This window comes from Gopherus evgoodei, chromosome 8, assembly GCF_007399415.2.
Source record: "Gopherus evgoodei ecotype Sinaloan lineage chromosome 8, rGopEvg1_v1.p, whole genome shotgun sequence".
NCBI classification, from domain to species: Eukaryota; Metazoa; Chordata; order Testudines; family Testudinidae; genus Gopherus; species Gopherus evgoodei.
The window spans coordinates 59,116,290-59,131,462 of NC_044329.1; the positions used below are offsets into that span (position 1 = coordinate 59,116,290).

At 37.5% G+C, this 15,173-nt stretch overlaps 1 protein-coding gene across 5 annotated transcripts in view; it reads left to right on the forward strand.

Moving 5' to 3' along the window:
- SWT1 (SWT1 RNA endoribonuclease homolog) overlaps positions 1-15,173 on the forward strand; it is a 105,845-nt gene that overhangs the window by 46,349 nt on the left and 44,323 nt on the right. For all 5 annotated transcript variants that reach the window (XM_030572364.1, XM_030572368.1, XM_030572369.1 and 2 more), the window contains 4 exons: positions 1,743-1,879; positions 5,813-5,964; positions 10,381-10,519; positions 13,112-13,257. In XM_030572364.1, the coding sequence (XP_030428224.1) occupies positions 1,743-1,879; positions 5,813-5,964; positions 10,381-10,519; positions 13,112-13,257 (574 nt within the window). The remainder of the gene's footprint in view (positions 1-1,742; positions 1,880-5,812; positions 5,965-10,380; positions 10,520-13,111; positions 13,258-15,173) is intronic.

Consider the following 15,173-nt stretch of genomic DNA (forward strand, 5'->3'; position numbering starts at 1 on the left):
ACAGCTATCAGATCCTGTAACTCCTGTGTGCTCCATGCTGGAGCTCTTTTCCTATTTTCAGGAGACTGCATTGTTCTCTCTGCTGCTGAGAGCTCCACGCTGTGCAAGCAGGAAATGGAATTTCAAAGTTCCCGGGGCTTTTCCTGTTTACCTGGCCAGCAGAAGAGTACCTTTACCTGTGTAGAGCGGCCACTAGAGCACTGTGGGATACGTCCCGGAGGCCATTAACTTCGATGGCCGTCCACACTATCATAAAATCGATTTTAAAAAATCGATTTTGGGGTTACTCCTCTCGTTTTGATGGAGTTCCAAAATCGATTTTAGGGACCCTTAAAATCGATTTTATGCACTCTGTAGTGTGGACGGTTACAGCTTAAAATCGATTTAAAGCTCTTAAAATCGATTTAAAGCTCTAGTCTGGACCTGGCCTAAGAGAGGTTGATTCTCATTAACCTTAAAACACATTGATTTGTAACTACATAGAGCCATCACACTAAATTTGGTGCTTCTTTTTGCCACTCTGGATGATACACTGAATCAATACACATTTAAGCAATTATATAGTTCAATATATATGTATTCAGATTTGTAGTTTTTTACATTTTTATGATCTTAGAAAATGGTGAATGATGCATTTCTTATTTGCTAGAGCATTAATTTTTTTACTTGTGATTTGTGTCAAGCTGCATTTGAATGGAAATTGAAATTCAATTAATGCACAAACAGCATTTTAAAATTGGTTTTATTTAATTAATAAAATATATCTTTTACATGTGCTGGATGAATAAATATCAAATGTATTGCATTTAAAACAGATTTATTAAAGAAAGCATTATCTATAGTTAGTGACTAGAAACAATCAGTGCCATTATGTCCTTCAGGTAGAACTCCTCCTCCCACCTTGTTATCCTCTTCCAATCTGTGAATAAAAAACAAGCTTTCTTGCCTTTTTTTTTCTTTTTTTTTCTCCAATTCCCAAATGGTTTCTCACCTTTTTGAATGAATTAGTCATTGACCTGAAATATTCTCTCAGAAGAGGCTTTTACTGTCAAAAGCTGATTTAGCATTTCAACTTACTCTGGTTCCAGGTGCTTTAGCCAGTGACTTCTACCGGTTCAGTAGTTTGACTTTCATTAAAACTTTAGTAGCAAACATGTCCTGCTTGAATATTTTTAATTGTAAATTATTTTAATAGATTAGAGTAAGTGTAGGTCTTAAAATAAGTTATCCATTAAAATTTATTTTTAGTTTTTATTTTAAAAAGAAAAATTGTTTAATTTAAATTAAACTGATTTAAATTTTAAAAAATCCAATTTAATGTAAAGAGGTGTGGGGCTGGGTGGGGGGGAAAGTGTTTTTATTTTTGGCAGTAAGTAAGCAAATATGGTTTGATTTGTTGAGTTAGAAGATGGCAGTGTTCGCAGTTGCTTTTCCGGTGAAGTCTGGCCTAAAGTGTGGCTATAAAGTGTGTGGTATGGTGGGTTGTTTTGTTTTTTGTGGTTTTTAATATATTTTGTGTTGCTTTTCAGAATACCTACGTCTTGATTTAGCTATCTCATCTGCTTTCTTACATGGGTACCTTTTTTTCTTTCGCAGGCAATATGTTGTTTACAGTGAAGCCCTTCAAGATTTATATGGGCTTACTGAAGACAAGTTTGTCAATGGGTTAGCTTTACGCTTTAGAATTGTAACTGTTGTTGAAAACTAATACAGTCAAAACAAAAGTAAATCTCTTTTCATAGGGATGATAAAAATTTATGCAGCAAAGCCCTAGTGAGTGATGTAAAGGCCCTATCCAAAGCAGATTTGGTTACTTCACTCCAGAACCTGAATGTAAACAGCCATCAGAACTGTGTTGGCCTACAACAATCAAAAACAGGTTAGTTTGTGTGTGCACACATATTTATAGTGGCCGTGTGAGTCATGTGGAGCATAATTAAATTGGCAGAAAATTAAGTTTCTGTCTTCATACACTCAGAACTTCTAGAACATTCACCTTGAGGGCTGACATTTTCCACCTTTGGTTTCTACCCAAAGATGACTTTTTTTGTGCGTGTGTGTGAAAGTTTTTGAGATCTTGAGTAAAACTGTTTCAGTTAATCAAATAATAAAAGTATTAAGTATGTTTCCCAGCTCTGTGTATATGTGTGCATTAAAACAAAACTTCTAGCCACCTTTTAAAAAATACATTTTGAAATAGAGGTTAGCCCCAACACAACTCTCTAACTCAAAAAGGTTTCATACTAAGTCATGAATCCACTATTAGTGGGATTCCTGAACTAACTTATAAATCTAAGGTTATTCAATAATATTGCTTAATATGAACAGCTATACTTGTAACCTGGGCAATGGGTTATAATGGTGTAACTTAGCCTTGAGTGGGCCAATTCTTACTGTTCAGGATTCAAGATAGCTGTTTGTATTAAACAGCATTATGGAGTTGTCTTGTAATATAGCAGGTAAAATTGTATTGAAGTCAGGGGAATTGTACTTACTTAGACCCTGGCTGTATTTGGCCCTTGGTATTCTATAGACAGCTGTTTCTTAGACACACAAGTAAGTTCATTTCTAAGTCACTTAAAAAATCAGGAATGTGGAGTAGAATCATGAATAAATATATTCTGGGAAATTAGGTCATCTTGGTTAGTGGTTTGTCGCTTAAGACAAAGCATAATAAGTAGTACTGAGGAAAACCTAAGAAAACGAAATTTAGGGCAAATATCCTGCTAGGAAGGGACTTAATCTGATCTAGAAGACTGAAATACCCCATGTGCTTAGTAACAGCTTATTGTGGACACATCTTAGTGCTCCTTACACTTGCTGCCCTTTTAAGTACAGAGTCCAGATCAAGGTTTCTGCCTAATATTAAGAGCCCTCTGCAGGACAGGCTCTAGGTACCAAAGAGATCACCTCTCCCTTTGTGATTGGACTTCCCATATTTGGTATGTTCCGAACAAAGAAACTTGGCTAGTAGGAGGAAATTCATGAAGTGTGCGAGACTAAACTTTCAGAGGACCTGAATTGTCTGCTACGAGAAAAGAATGATGATGGACGTGCGTAATTCCAGAACTAATTCATTTATTTGCTAATCTTTCTCTCCAGGATCTTGATGGGACCAGTGCTGTTCAACATATACATTAATGATCTGGAAAAGGGAGTGAACAGTGATTACAAAAATTATTCAAGATAAGAATGACCATACTGGGTCAGACCAAAGGTCCCTCTAGCCTACTTTCCTGTCTTCCGACAGTGGCCAATGCCAGGTGCCCCAGCGGGAATGAACCGAATAGGTCACCCATTCCCAGCTTCCGGCAAACAGAGGCTAGGGACACCATCCCTGCCTGTCCTGGCTAATAGCCATTGATGGACCTATCCTCCATGAATTTATCTAGTTCTTTTTTGAACCCTGTTATAGTCTTGGCCTTCACAATATCCTCTGGCAAAGAGTTCCACAGGTTGACTGTGCATTCTGTGAAGAAATACTTCCTTAAACCTGCTTCCTATTAATTTAACTTAGTGACCCCTAGTTCTTGCATTATGAGAAGTAGTAAATAATACTTCCTTATTTACTTTCTCTACACCAGTCATGTTTTTATAGACCTCTATCATATCCCCCTTAGTTGTCTCTTTTCCAAGCTGAAAAGTTCCAATTTTATTAATCTCTCTTTAATGGGAAGCCATCCCATATCCCAATCATTTTTGTTGCCCTTTCCTGAGCCTTTTCCAATTCCAATATATCTTTTTTTTTTTTTAGATGAGGCGACCATATTTGCACTAAGTATTCAAGATATGGGTGTATCATGGATTTATAGAGAAGCAATATGACTTTTTCTGTCTGATCTATCCCTTTCTTAATGATTACCAACCTTGTTAGCTTTTTTGACTGTCACTGCACATTGAGTACATGTTTTCAGAGAACTATCCATAATGATGCCAAGATCTTTCTTGAGTGGTAACAGCTAATTTAGACCCCATCATTTTATATGTATAGTTGAGATTGTTTTCCAGTGTGTATTACTTTGTATTTATCAATATCCCTTTGCAGCTCTTTGCAATCTGCTTTGCACTTAGCTGTCTTGAGCAGTTTTGTATCATCTGCAAATTTTGCCACCTCAGTTTACACCTTTTTCCGCATCATTTATGAATTTGTTGAATAATACTGGTCCCAGTACAGTCCCCTGAGGAAAACCAATATTTACCTCTTTCTCTGAAAACTGTCCATTTATTCCTACCCTTTGTTTCCTGTCTTTTAACCAGATACCAGTCCATGAGAGGACTTTACCTCTTATCCCATAACTGCTTACTTTGCTTAAGAGCCTTTGGTGAGGACCTTGTCAAAGGCATTCTGAAAATCTCCATACACTATTTCCACTGGATCCCCCTTGTCCACATGCTTGTTGACACCCCCCCCAAAAGAATTCTAGTAGATTGTCGAGGCATGATTTTCCCTTTACAGAAACCATATTGACTCTCTTTCCCAAAAATTGTTAAATCCCAAAGTGATTGCAAAAAGAGAGAGGGGTTTCTCAGAGAAGTGGATGACTGGACAACAAAATGGCAGATGAAATTCAACCTATAAATGCAAAGTAGTGCAGATTGGAAAAAATAATCCCAACCATACATATAAAACGATGGGGTCTAAATTAGCTAATTAAAAGAGATCTTGGAGGCACCATGGATACTTCTCTGACAACTTGAGCTCAATTTGCCGCAGCAATCAAAAAGGCTAACAGAATGTTAGAAAGGTTGAAGTATGGGATAGGAAATCAGACAAAATCTCCTAGTACCGCTCTGTAAGTCCCTGTTGTACCCATACCTTGAATACCATTCCCAGTTCTAGTCACCCCATCTCAAAAAGGATCTAGTGGAACTGGAAAAGATTCACGGAAGAGGAACAATGATCAAGTGTGTGGATTAGCTTTCAGATGAGAAGAGACTAAAAAGTTTAGGACTGTTGAGCTTTGAAATAAGATGACTGAGCTAGATATGATAGAGATCTGTAAAATCTTGAATGGGATGGAAAAAGCGAGTAGAGAATTTTTTGTGGTGTTGGTTGGTTGGGTTTTTTACCCTTTCCCGCAATACAAAAACCAAGAGTCTCCAATGAAATTAATAAGCAGGTTTAATACAAACCAAGAAGTAGTACTTTTTCACACAATGCACAGCTAACCTATGGAACTCATTGCCATGGGCTGTTGTGATGGCCAAAAGTATAACTGGGTTAAACAAAGATATGGATAAATTCATGGAGGTTAGTTTCATCAATGGCTATTAGCCAAGATGGTCAGGGTTGCAAGCCCATGCTCGCAGTCCTAAACAGCTGAGTACCAGAAGCTGGGAGGAGATGATGGGTGGTTGATCTGTCAAATTGCCCTGTTCTGTATGCTCCTCCTGAAGCTCTGGTACTGGTTAGTGTCAGACAGGGTACAGGATACATTGGTCTGACCCAGTATGGCAGTTCTTAAGTTCAGTAGGCTCTTCACACAACATAAACACCCTAGAGAAGAATCATGCTATTTCTCCTTCTGTTGGTGGTGGGTGGAGGAGGAGAGTGAGAAATATGGACACTGATTCTGTTTTAAAATACTTGGATATTGTGGTAATGGAATAGTAGAAGTAACTACATAGAAGTAAAGTGATGGAATCCTCTGTTGCTGGAGATCTACAACTAGAGGACAAATATTACATATGTTGTAGTCAAGAATCCAGCACTCGCTAAGACTGGATTACAGAACCTAGCAACTTGTTTCTATAACTGTCTATGAATAATACACTAAAGAAAGCACTTACTGTAACTTTATTTACTTGGCAGATACTGGGTCCCAGAAAACCAAGAGGGAAGATCCCAGCCTTACTACTCCACTCCTAAGCATTGTTCCTGACCTTGAAAAAAGTTTAGGAGAAGCTTTATCCTCGATATTAGAAACTGAAATGAAAATTGCTTTTGGAAACTTGTGGATGGAGGTAGTTACTTGTGGTGGTTTGCTTGATATTTCAAATACTAAGTTAAAGGTTGCCTTGGAGTCCAAAGTTCACTGTGTGCTTTTTACGTTACAATGTTAATGACAAATAGGGCTGATACAGTACAATGATGTGGAAGATGTCTCAAACTACTTTACAGTTGTTGACCCTGAACTCATTTTCAGTTATAACCTCTTATGAAAATTTAAACAGATTTTTTTTCTTTGAAAACTGCAAAACTGACCAGTTGTGCTGCCCTCTGTCATGATTCTTCAGGGACCCCGCTTCTGGGTTTAAGAGAGTTTCAATGTTTGATATTTTTTTTTTTAATCTAAACTGTTCATGTAAAAATGCACCAAGAGGAAAAGAGATTATGAGAAACATTCTCTAAAATTATACAGAATAAATTGATAAGACTACAGTTCTGGTTAGGGATTCTAGTGTTATCTTAATCCATGAACATTTAATCTGTCAATTAACCCATTGTAGAATGTGTGTTTAATTGCAGGGTGCCAGTGTGACCATACTAACATTTTAGATAATTTTTTTTTAAATTAAAAAAAAAAATCTATAGGACAATCACATCACAGGCAACCTCTGCTGAAGCATTTCTCCCTCCCGTTTCCACCTCCTGCAACTGCTCAGCTAGTGTAGTTCAATCCTGCCTAGGGAAATTCAGTCTCCAAACTCATTTTGTACTTCACCTCTTTTGGGAGTTTGCCTTTTGGTGTTCTTGTGATGTGGACACCTCTCTAACATGTATTAGGCTAAGAGCCGTAATTCACTTTACACAGGCCGTCTAATAACTTAGTCACTACTATCCTGAAGGGAATTTGAACAAGTGACCTAGAAGCCAAGATTTGTGCCTGCCATTTCCAATCCTGTGAGCCATCCACTGACATATATAATGAAATTTAACAATACTATTTAATATTGGAATGATTGTTTGACTAGTAACGTCTGTGCAACATTACATTTAATAGTAATTTTATGTGCTGTCTGGTTGTTCAATGTGAATTTTCAGAATGCATATTTTATTAACAGTAACTTTTTGGACTTCTGTAGTGTAGAATCTAAGACTGGAAGGGACCTCGAGAGGTCATCTAGTCCAGTCTTCTGCACTCATGGTAGGACTAAGTATTATCTAGACCATTCCTGACAGGTGTTTGTCTAACCTGCTCTTAAAAATCCCCAATGATAGAGATTCCACAGCCTCCCTAGGCAATTTATTCCAGTGCTTATCCACCCTGACAGGAAGTTTTTCCTAATGTCCAGCCTAAACCTCCCTTGCTGCAATTTAAACCCATTTCTTCTTGTCCTATCATCACTGGTTAAGAAGAACAATTTTTCTCCCTCCTCCTTGTAACAACCTTTTATGTACTTGAAAACTGTAACATCCTTTCTCAGTTCTCTCTTTTTTCCAGACTAAACAAACCCAGTTTTTTTCAATCTTCCCTCATAGATCATGTTTCTAGACTTTTAATCATGTTTGTTGCTCTTCTCTGGACTTTCTCCAATTTGTCGATATCTTTCCTGAAATGTGGCGCCCAGAACTGAACACAATACTCCAATTGAGGCCTAATCAGCACGGAGTAGAGAGGAAGAATTACTTCTCGTGTCTTGCTTACAACACTCCTGCTAATACGTCCCAGAATGTCTGTCTGCTTTTTTTGCAACAGTGTCACATTGTTGATTCGTATTTGAGCTTGTGGTCCAGTATGACCCCTGGAGCCCTTTCTGCAGTACTCCTTCCTAGGCAGTCATTTCCCATTTTGTATGTGTGGAACCGATTGTTCCTTCCTCAGTGGAGTACTTTGCATTTGTCCTTATTGAATTTCATCATATTTACTTCAGACTATTTCTCCAGTTTGTCCAGATCATTTTGAATTTTAATTCTATCCTCTAAAGCACTTGCAACTCCTTCCCGAGTGGTATCATCTGCAAACTTTGTAAGTGTACTCTCTATACCATTATCTAAATCATTGATGAAGATATTGAACAGAACTGGACCCACAACTGATCCCTGCAGGACCCCACTCGTTATGCCCTTCCAGCATGACTGTGAGCCACTGATAACTACTCTCTGGGAATAATTTTCCAACCAGTTTTGAACCCACCTTATAATAGCTCCATTTAGGTTGCATTTCCCTAGTTTGTTTGAGACGGTCATGCGAGACAGTATCAAAAGCTTTATTAAAGTCAAGATATACCACATCTACTGCTTTCCCCCCATCCACAAAGCTTGTTATCCTGTCAAAGAAAGTATCCGGTTGGTTTGACACGATTTGTTCTTGACAAATCCATGCTCACTGTTACTTATCACCTTTTTGCTTAATTATTTGCTCCATTATCTTTCCAGGTACAGCAGTTAAGCTGGCCAGTCTGTAATTTCCCAGGCTGTCCTTATTTTCCTTTTTATAGATGGGCACTATATTTGCCCTTTTCCAATCTTCTGGAATCTCCTGTATTCCATGACTTTTCAAAGATAATCGCTAATGGCTCAGATACCTCCTCAGTCAGTTCCTTGGGTATTCTATGATGCATTTCATCAGGCCCCGGTGACTTGAAGATATCTAACTTGTCTAAGTAATTTTTAACTTGTTCTTTTCCTATTTCAGACTGATCCTTTCTCATTTTCACTGATATTCACTGTTTTAGATGTCCAATCACCAGCAACCTTCTTGGTGAAAACCAAAACAAAGAAGTTATTAAGCACCTCTGCCATTTCCACATTTTGTGTTATTGTTATTCAGTGAGGGGTAGAATAACAGGCCTACCCTGTCCTTGGTCATCATCTTGCTTCTAATATATTTGTAGAATGTTTTCTTGTTGCCCTTTTATGTCTCTAGCTAGTTTGATCTCATTGGCCTTTCTAATTTTGTCCCTACAGGCCTGTGTTATTTGTTTATATTAGTCCTTTGTAATTTGACCTAGTTTGCACTTTTTGTAGGACTCTTTTTTTCATTATTATTAGATCATTGACAATCTCCTGGTTAAGCCAGGGTGATCTCTTGCCATACTTCCTATCTTTCCTACATATTGGGATAGTTTGCGCTTATGCCTTTAATTATGTCTCTCTTTGAAAAACTTCCAACTGTCTTCCATTGGTTTTCCCCCTTAGACTTCCTTCCTATGGGATCTTCCCTACCAACTCCCTGAGTTTGCTAAAGTATGCCTTCTTGAAATCTATTATCTTTATCCTTCCTATTCTTCCATTCCTAAGAATCATGAACTGTATCATTTCATGATCACTTTCACCCACGCTGCCTTCAGCTTTCAAATTCTCAACCAGTTCCACCCTATTTGTCAAAATCAAATCTAGAACAGCCTCAACCCTAGTAACTGTCTCCACCTTCTGAAATAAAACTGTCTCCAATACATTTCAAGAACTTGTTGGATAATTTGTGCCTTGTTGTGGTGTTTTCCCAACAGATGTCTGAGTAGTTGAAGTCCCCCATCACCACCAAGTCCTGTGCTTTGGATGATTTTGTTTAACTGTTTAAAAAAAGCCTCATCCACCTCTTCTTCCTGGTTATGTGGTCTGTGGTAGATCCTTACCATGACATCACCCGTGGTTTTTTTACCCCTTTTATCCTTACCCAGAGGCTTCCTACAAGTCTGTCTCCTATTTCCATCTCAACCTCAGTCGAAGTGTATACATTTAATATATAAGGCAACACCTCCTCCCTTTTTGCCCTGCCTGTTCTTCTGAGCAAGCTGTACCCATGTTCCATAGCATCCAAGAGCTCAAAGCACTTTACAAACATTGAGTTTCCCAAAACCTCAGGAGAAGGGGAAATAATACTGTCCTCACTTTCAGGTGGGAAAACTGACACAAAAAGATTATCTGTCTTGTCAAAGTTCACATAGGAAGTGTGTGACAGAGTTGGGGGTAGAACCAAAATATTCTGACTATAGCCAGAAGACTATCAGTCCAGTTATTTATCTCTGCGTGTCTTCCAATTAACATTTTCATCTAGCTGGAATGGTTAATTACTTTACTTTATAGTCATCTGCACAAGATGAACTCTGAGAGCTATCGGGTAACTAGAACTAACATTTCTTGTTTGAGCTTGTAAATCTTGAGTGTTGTACAAACAGAATATCCTTTACAGAAATACTTCATAAAAGTCTAAATAGTCTTAGTCACAGCAGTGCACATATGCTAATTGAAATGCTTTTAAGAAGGGTCTGTACCTGTGTAAGACACCTCCTGAGTAAAACTAAATTGAGCAAGGCTATGATTTGTCATGTAATATACAATCACTTTATCAGGAAAAATCCACCTGATCTTTTATTTCTGAGAATGCTTTGGATGTTTACTTCAGCATGTACAATTGGTATTAAAGAACAGCACAATTGAGAAATGTACATTGATAAAGTTACATGGTTGTGAAGCTTTAAACTTTTCACTTTTAGGTACTGTATCTGAAGCCCCCATGGACCCTAGCAAGCTTATTGCAGTGTTTTAAAAAACACTGGATGGCTGTATTTGGCTCTATTGTGCCAAGAAGCTTACTTGGAACCATTGAATGCCTGCACGAACATCTTTGTAAAGGTCAGAATCTTACGTGACTCCTTTTTAGTAATAAACTTCTAAACATAAACCTTTCTCCATTGAGGTGAAGCCTTCTAATCACAGGAGTCTGAAGCGTGCATTATGAAAATATACATGTAGTACATATTTAAAGGGTTTATTTTTCTCCTTTTAATTCAAGAATAATGGGAGTTATGTGGGTTATTCAAGGGAGACTATACCCTGGAGAAGTAGCCTTCCTTCTTGACTTTCACGCAAATGTGATGGTGGTTCCAGATGGGCGGCAAAAATCCCAGTTTGCTGCATGCAAGTTTTTTGTAGCTTGAGCCCAAAGATCCATGATACAACACTTCTCAGAAAGACAAAAAGAAAAACCTGCCTAATCCTCAAATCTGCCCAGACATGGGCCTTAAAATGGCGCAAGGATTCACTGCCACTTATTGAAGAAGCTACAAAAAAGCTAACTGTCTCTGGAGACTGTTTTGGTAACCTTAATTAAATATTTTGATAGTCTGCTGCTCACTTCATGTTTGTTCAAATTTGTTTAAAAACAGGAACAGGCATTACTGAAATTAGTCACTTATAGGATTCGCTTCAAATATTACATCTTCCTATGCATGCTACCGGGTATAGGTTTGATTACTAGAGTACTTAAGTACCTCCAAAGCATTTGTTGTTGTTTGTAATCTATCTTCCTTCCTAGTTTGTAAGATAGACAGCTTAATTAGTTTACAGGCATTTGTATAGGTGTGCTGTGCTTCTGAAGAACTTTATTGATGGAAAGCAAAGTTGAAGACATGAGTCTTGCATTTAGTTATGAAGTGTCAGTGCTTTTATGAGTTGGCAGTAGTTTTCCATTCAGTACTTGTAACCATAGCTATGCTGGGATATGGTCCACCAGAATGTGTGTTATGACAGGTAATGACCAGATTATCTGATGACATGTTGTCATAAACATATAGCTAAGGGTAGCATAAAATCCGTCTTTACCCTGTAAAGGGTTAATTCCTCTCTTACCTGTAAAGAGATTCCTCTCTTACCTGGGTGGCACCTGACCAAAAGGATCAATAAGGGGAGAAGATACTGTCAAATCTGTGGGGGAAGATGTTTTTGTCTGTGTCTCCTGGAGTCAACAAGGAACTAGGGCAGGGAAAATGCATCTCCCTACGCCATATCTAAGCTAAGCATCTAATACTGCAAAAATAGTAAGTAATAGCAAAGAAAATGCATTAGGTTATTTTTTATTCTAGCTTGTGAATTTTCCCTGTGCTAAGAGAGAGGTTTATCCCTGTTTTTGTAACTTTAAAGTTTTGCCTAGAGGGGAAATCCTCTGTGTTTTTGAATCTTTTGTTATTCTGTTAAGTACTTACCATCCTGATTTTACAGAGGTGATTCTTTTACCTTTTCTTTAATTAAAATTCTTCTTTTAAGAACCTGATTGATTTTTCATTGTTCTTAAGATCCAGTGGTTTGGATCTCTGTTCAGCTGTACCAATTGGTGAGGATATTATTCTCAAGTCGTCCCCAGGAATGGAGGTGCAGGGCTTGGGGAATATTTTTGGGGAATAGGACTCCAAGTGGTCCTTTCCCTGATTCTTTGTCTAAATCACTTGGCTGTGGCAGCATACTGTTCAAGGCAACGTGGAATTTGTGCCTTGGGAAAGTTTTTTTTAACTTAAGCTGGTAACAATAAGCTTAGGGGGTCTTTCATGCAGGTCCCCACATCTGTACCCCAAAGTTCAGAGTGGGGAAGGAACCCAACACGTCTAATGAGCCTATGTCAGATACTGAATGGAGGCTGATTTGATCCAAAAGTAAAAGTCTTGTTTTTACACACTACTTATTGTAATGTTCCTTCCTGAAACTGTTTGTTTAATGCTCATGGTTTGTATCCAAGATGTATTTCATATACTGGCTGAAATAAACAATATAGATGAGTTTTTTTAAATGTTTTTGTTTTTCATTAAAAAGCAGTGTTCTAGATTTTTATTCTTACATTTTAACATTTAACAGATCAACATTTGATGACGATTATCTTCTCTCCCTCCATGCTCTCATTTTACCCACAAAAGCAAAATTGCTAGAATGTGTGACATAGCTTCCTGTTCCAGCCAGAGTTCTATATTTAGTGGAGCTTGGGAGCACTTTACAATCTTTCAGCCCCTTGAATTGAGTAGAACACAAACTCTGATGCACTTTACAAACTCTAGAGAAGATTTTAAGTTTAGTGATGTGCTAGCACATTGAAACTATATATATATATATTTTTTAGGCTTACTGTTGGACTTTGACTACAGGCATTAAACCCTCAGAAGACAATTGCACCTGATCTTATACCATTTATGTCAATAGGATTTTCAGACCCTTTTTTTGTTTGATAATGATCTTACATAATAATACACACTTATTTTTATACGTATGGATAGCCTAGAATGCTTAATTCATACAATAATTGTAATACCTTTTTTTAAATGATAGAATTGGTGGTGATTATACTTGCTTTCAGTTTGGAACTGTTAGCTTTTTCCTTTACTTCTTGTGTGTTTTAACACCATACTAGCCTACTTCCCTCAAACTGATTTTCCATGTTTCTTCTTAATATTTTGATATCAGGTAAGACAGTTGACCACATAACAGCAAACATCCTGCTCCAGGAATCTAAAAAGCTATTGCATGCTTTCAGCTCAAGGTCAGACTATGATGGTGTACTTCCGCAGGCTTTTGCTTATGTGACTAAACTGCTCCAGATGCTTGCAGAGGTAAGCTGCATTTCAATGTACATAGTTTTTTACACTAAAAACTATGGCTTAACTGAAATTTTAGCGTCACCAATCATTAACACTACAAACTTACTAAGGATTTTCTAGTTCTTTGTTATAATGACAAAAAACATTATTGTAAACAGTGCTAGGTGGAGGTTAACAGGATATTGTCATAAGTGGTGTGTCCCAGATTTAACTTTGCTCCCGCAACAAAAGTGAAGGCTTTCTGTTTATAAAAGTATCCCTGATAGAAGCAAATTTCTATTAACTCTCAAAAAGAAAGTGAATAATTAAAAAGCAAGTGCATATTGCTGCTTTTTGATATTGAATTTCATATCAAATAAATACCTGTTATCCTGCATTTCAACGTGATTTAATACATTCCAATCTTTTTTTCCCTAATTAAAATGACCTTGTAAGATTCACTTATTTTGAATATGTCTGTGCATGTTGAGCTGCCCCCTTCTCCTCCTGACAACCTGGTTTGTGATTCAGTTGTGAAGTTTCTCCTTTGTGTACTTCAGACATCCTGTATGTCTAAATCCCCTTTCCTCTCACAAGAAGAAAAAGTTGGTGAAAGAAAGCAGAAAGGTGACACATTATACTTGGTGGTTGTTGGACTGCCCAGTTAAAAGCTCTAGTAATTCTTATTCTGGCGCTAAGGATGAAAAATAGTATATAGGCCACAGCTGAGGAATAGTGGTGTGTGTTCGTGTGTTTTTAAAAAAAACAAACCAAAAAGCCGTATTATTATAGGGGAGTAGTAATTTTGAGCCACTAAGCCTAGCCAAGGTCCCAGGGAGATCAAAACGAGGCTCTTCATTTTTTGTATATTTATTTTTACAACATGAGCTGTTTTTTCTTAGATCCTTATTTCTGTTTTGCTATTGGGTTATTAAGAGGTAGTCATCAAGTTATTCAATATTAAATGAGGAAAGGTAATCTAATTGATTGGAACAGGAATTGCTGTCTCCTACACTTCAGAATGGGAGTGATTAAGTATCTGCATGAGTTGTTTTTTATTTTCCCTATCAAATACATAATTGATTACTTAAGTTCTCTTCAGCAATGAGTTTTGCCTGAGCCTTTATCTAGAATCCTCCATATATGAATAAATTGTTGGACTCAAGTTAGGCATGACTGACATTATAGAAATTTAAAGCTCATTAAATTAGAAGAGGAAGTAGTTTTTTCTGACCTTCTATCCTAGTAGTTTGCTCTTAGAGCAACTCCTTTTCCTTTATCGGTCTGAAAAATTATCCGACAGTCTTGCATGAATTATACAACCCAGTACCATGGATCACTTGAGTTTTGTTTTTGACCCCCCCCCATTCCCTCCCGCTAAATTTGTCATCTTTAGAGAAGGGCAATAAAAGTTAAAACTTAAAGGGTTCTTATTCCTAGGTTTGCCACTGGTTCAGTATGACTGTGAATATATAGCAGGGGTAGGCAACCTGTGGCACGTGTGCCAAAGGCGGCACTCACGGTGATTTTCAGTGGCACTCACACTGCCTGGATCCTGGCCACCGGTCCGGGGGGCTCTGTATTTTAATTTAATTTTAAATGAAGTTTCTTAAACATTTTGAAAGCCTTATTTACTTTACAACAATAGTTTAGTTATATATTATAGACTTATAGAAAGAGACCTTCTAAAAACGTTAAAATGTATTACCGGCACATAAAACCTTAAATTAGAGTAGAGTGAATAAATGAAGACTCGGCACACTACTTGGTTGCCGACCCCAGGTATATAGGTTTATCAGCCTGAGATAGAATTTTGGGTTTGACTTTTTGATACACATATTAGTATAAGATATGAGTGAAGAACAATTAACAAAGACACTGTGTTGCATTTCCCACATCCACATGGGGCTTTTACTACAATGAGAAAAGATGAGGGATAGTGCTAAAGT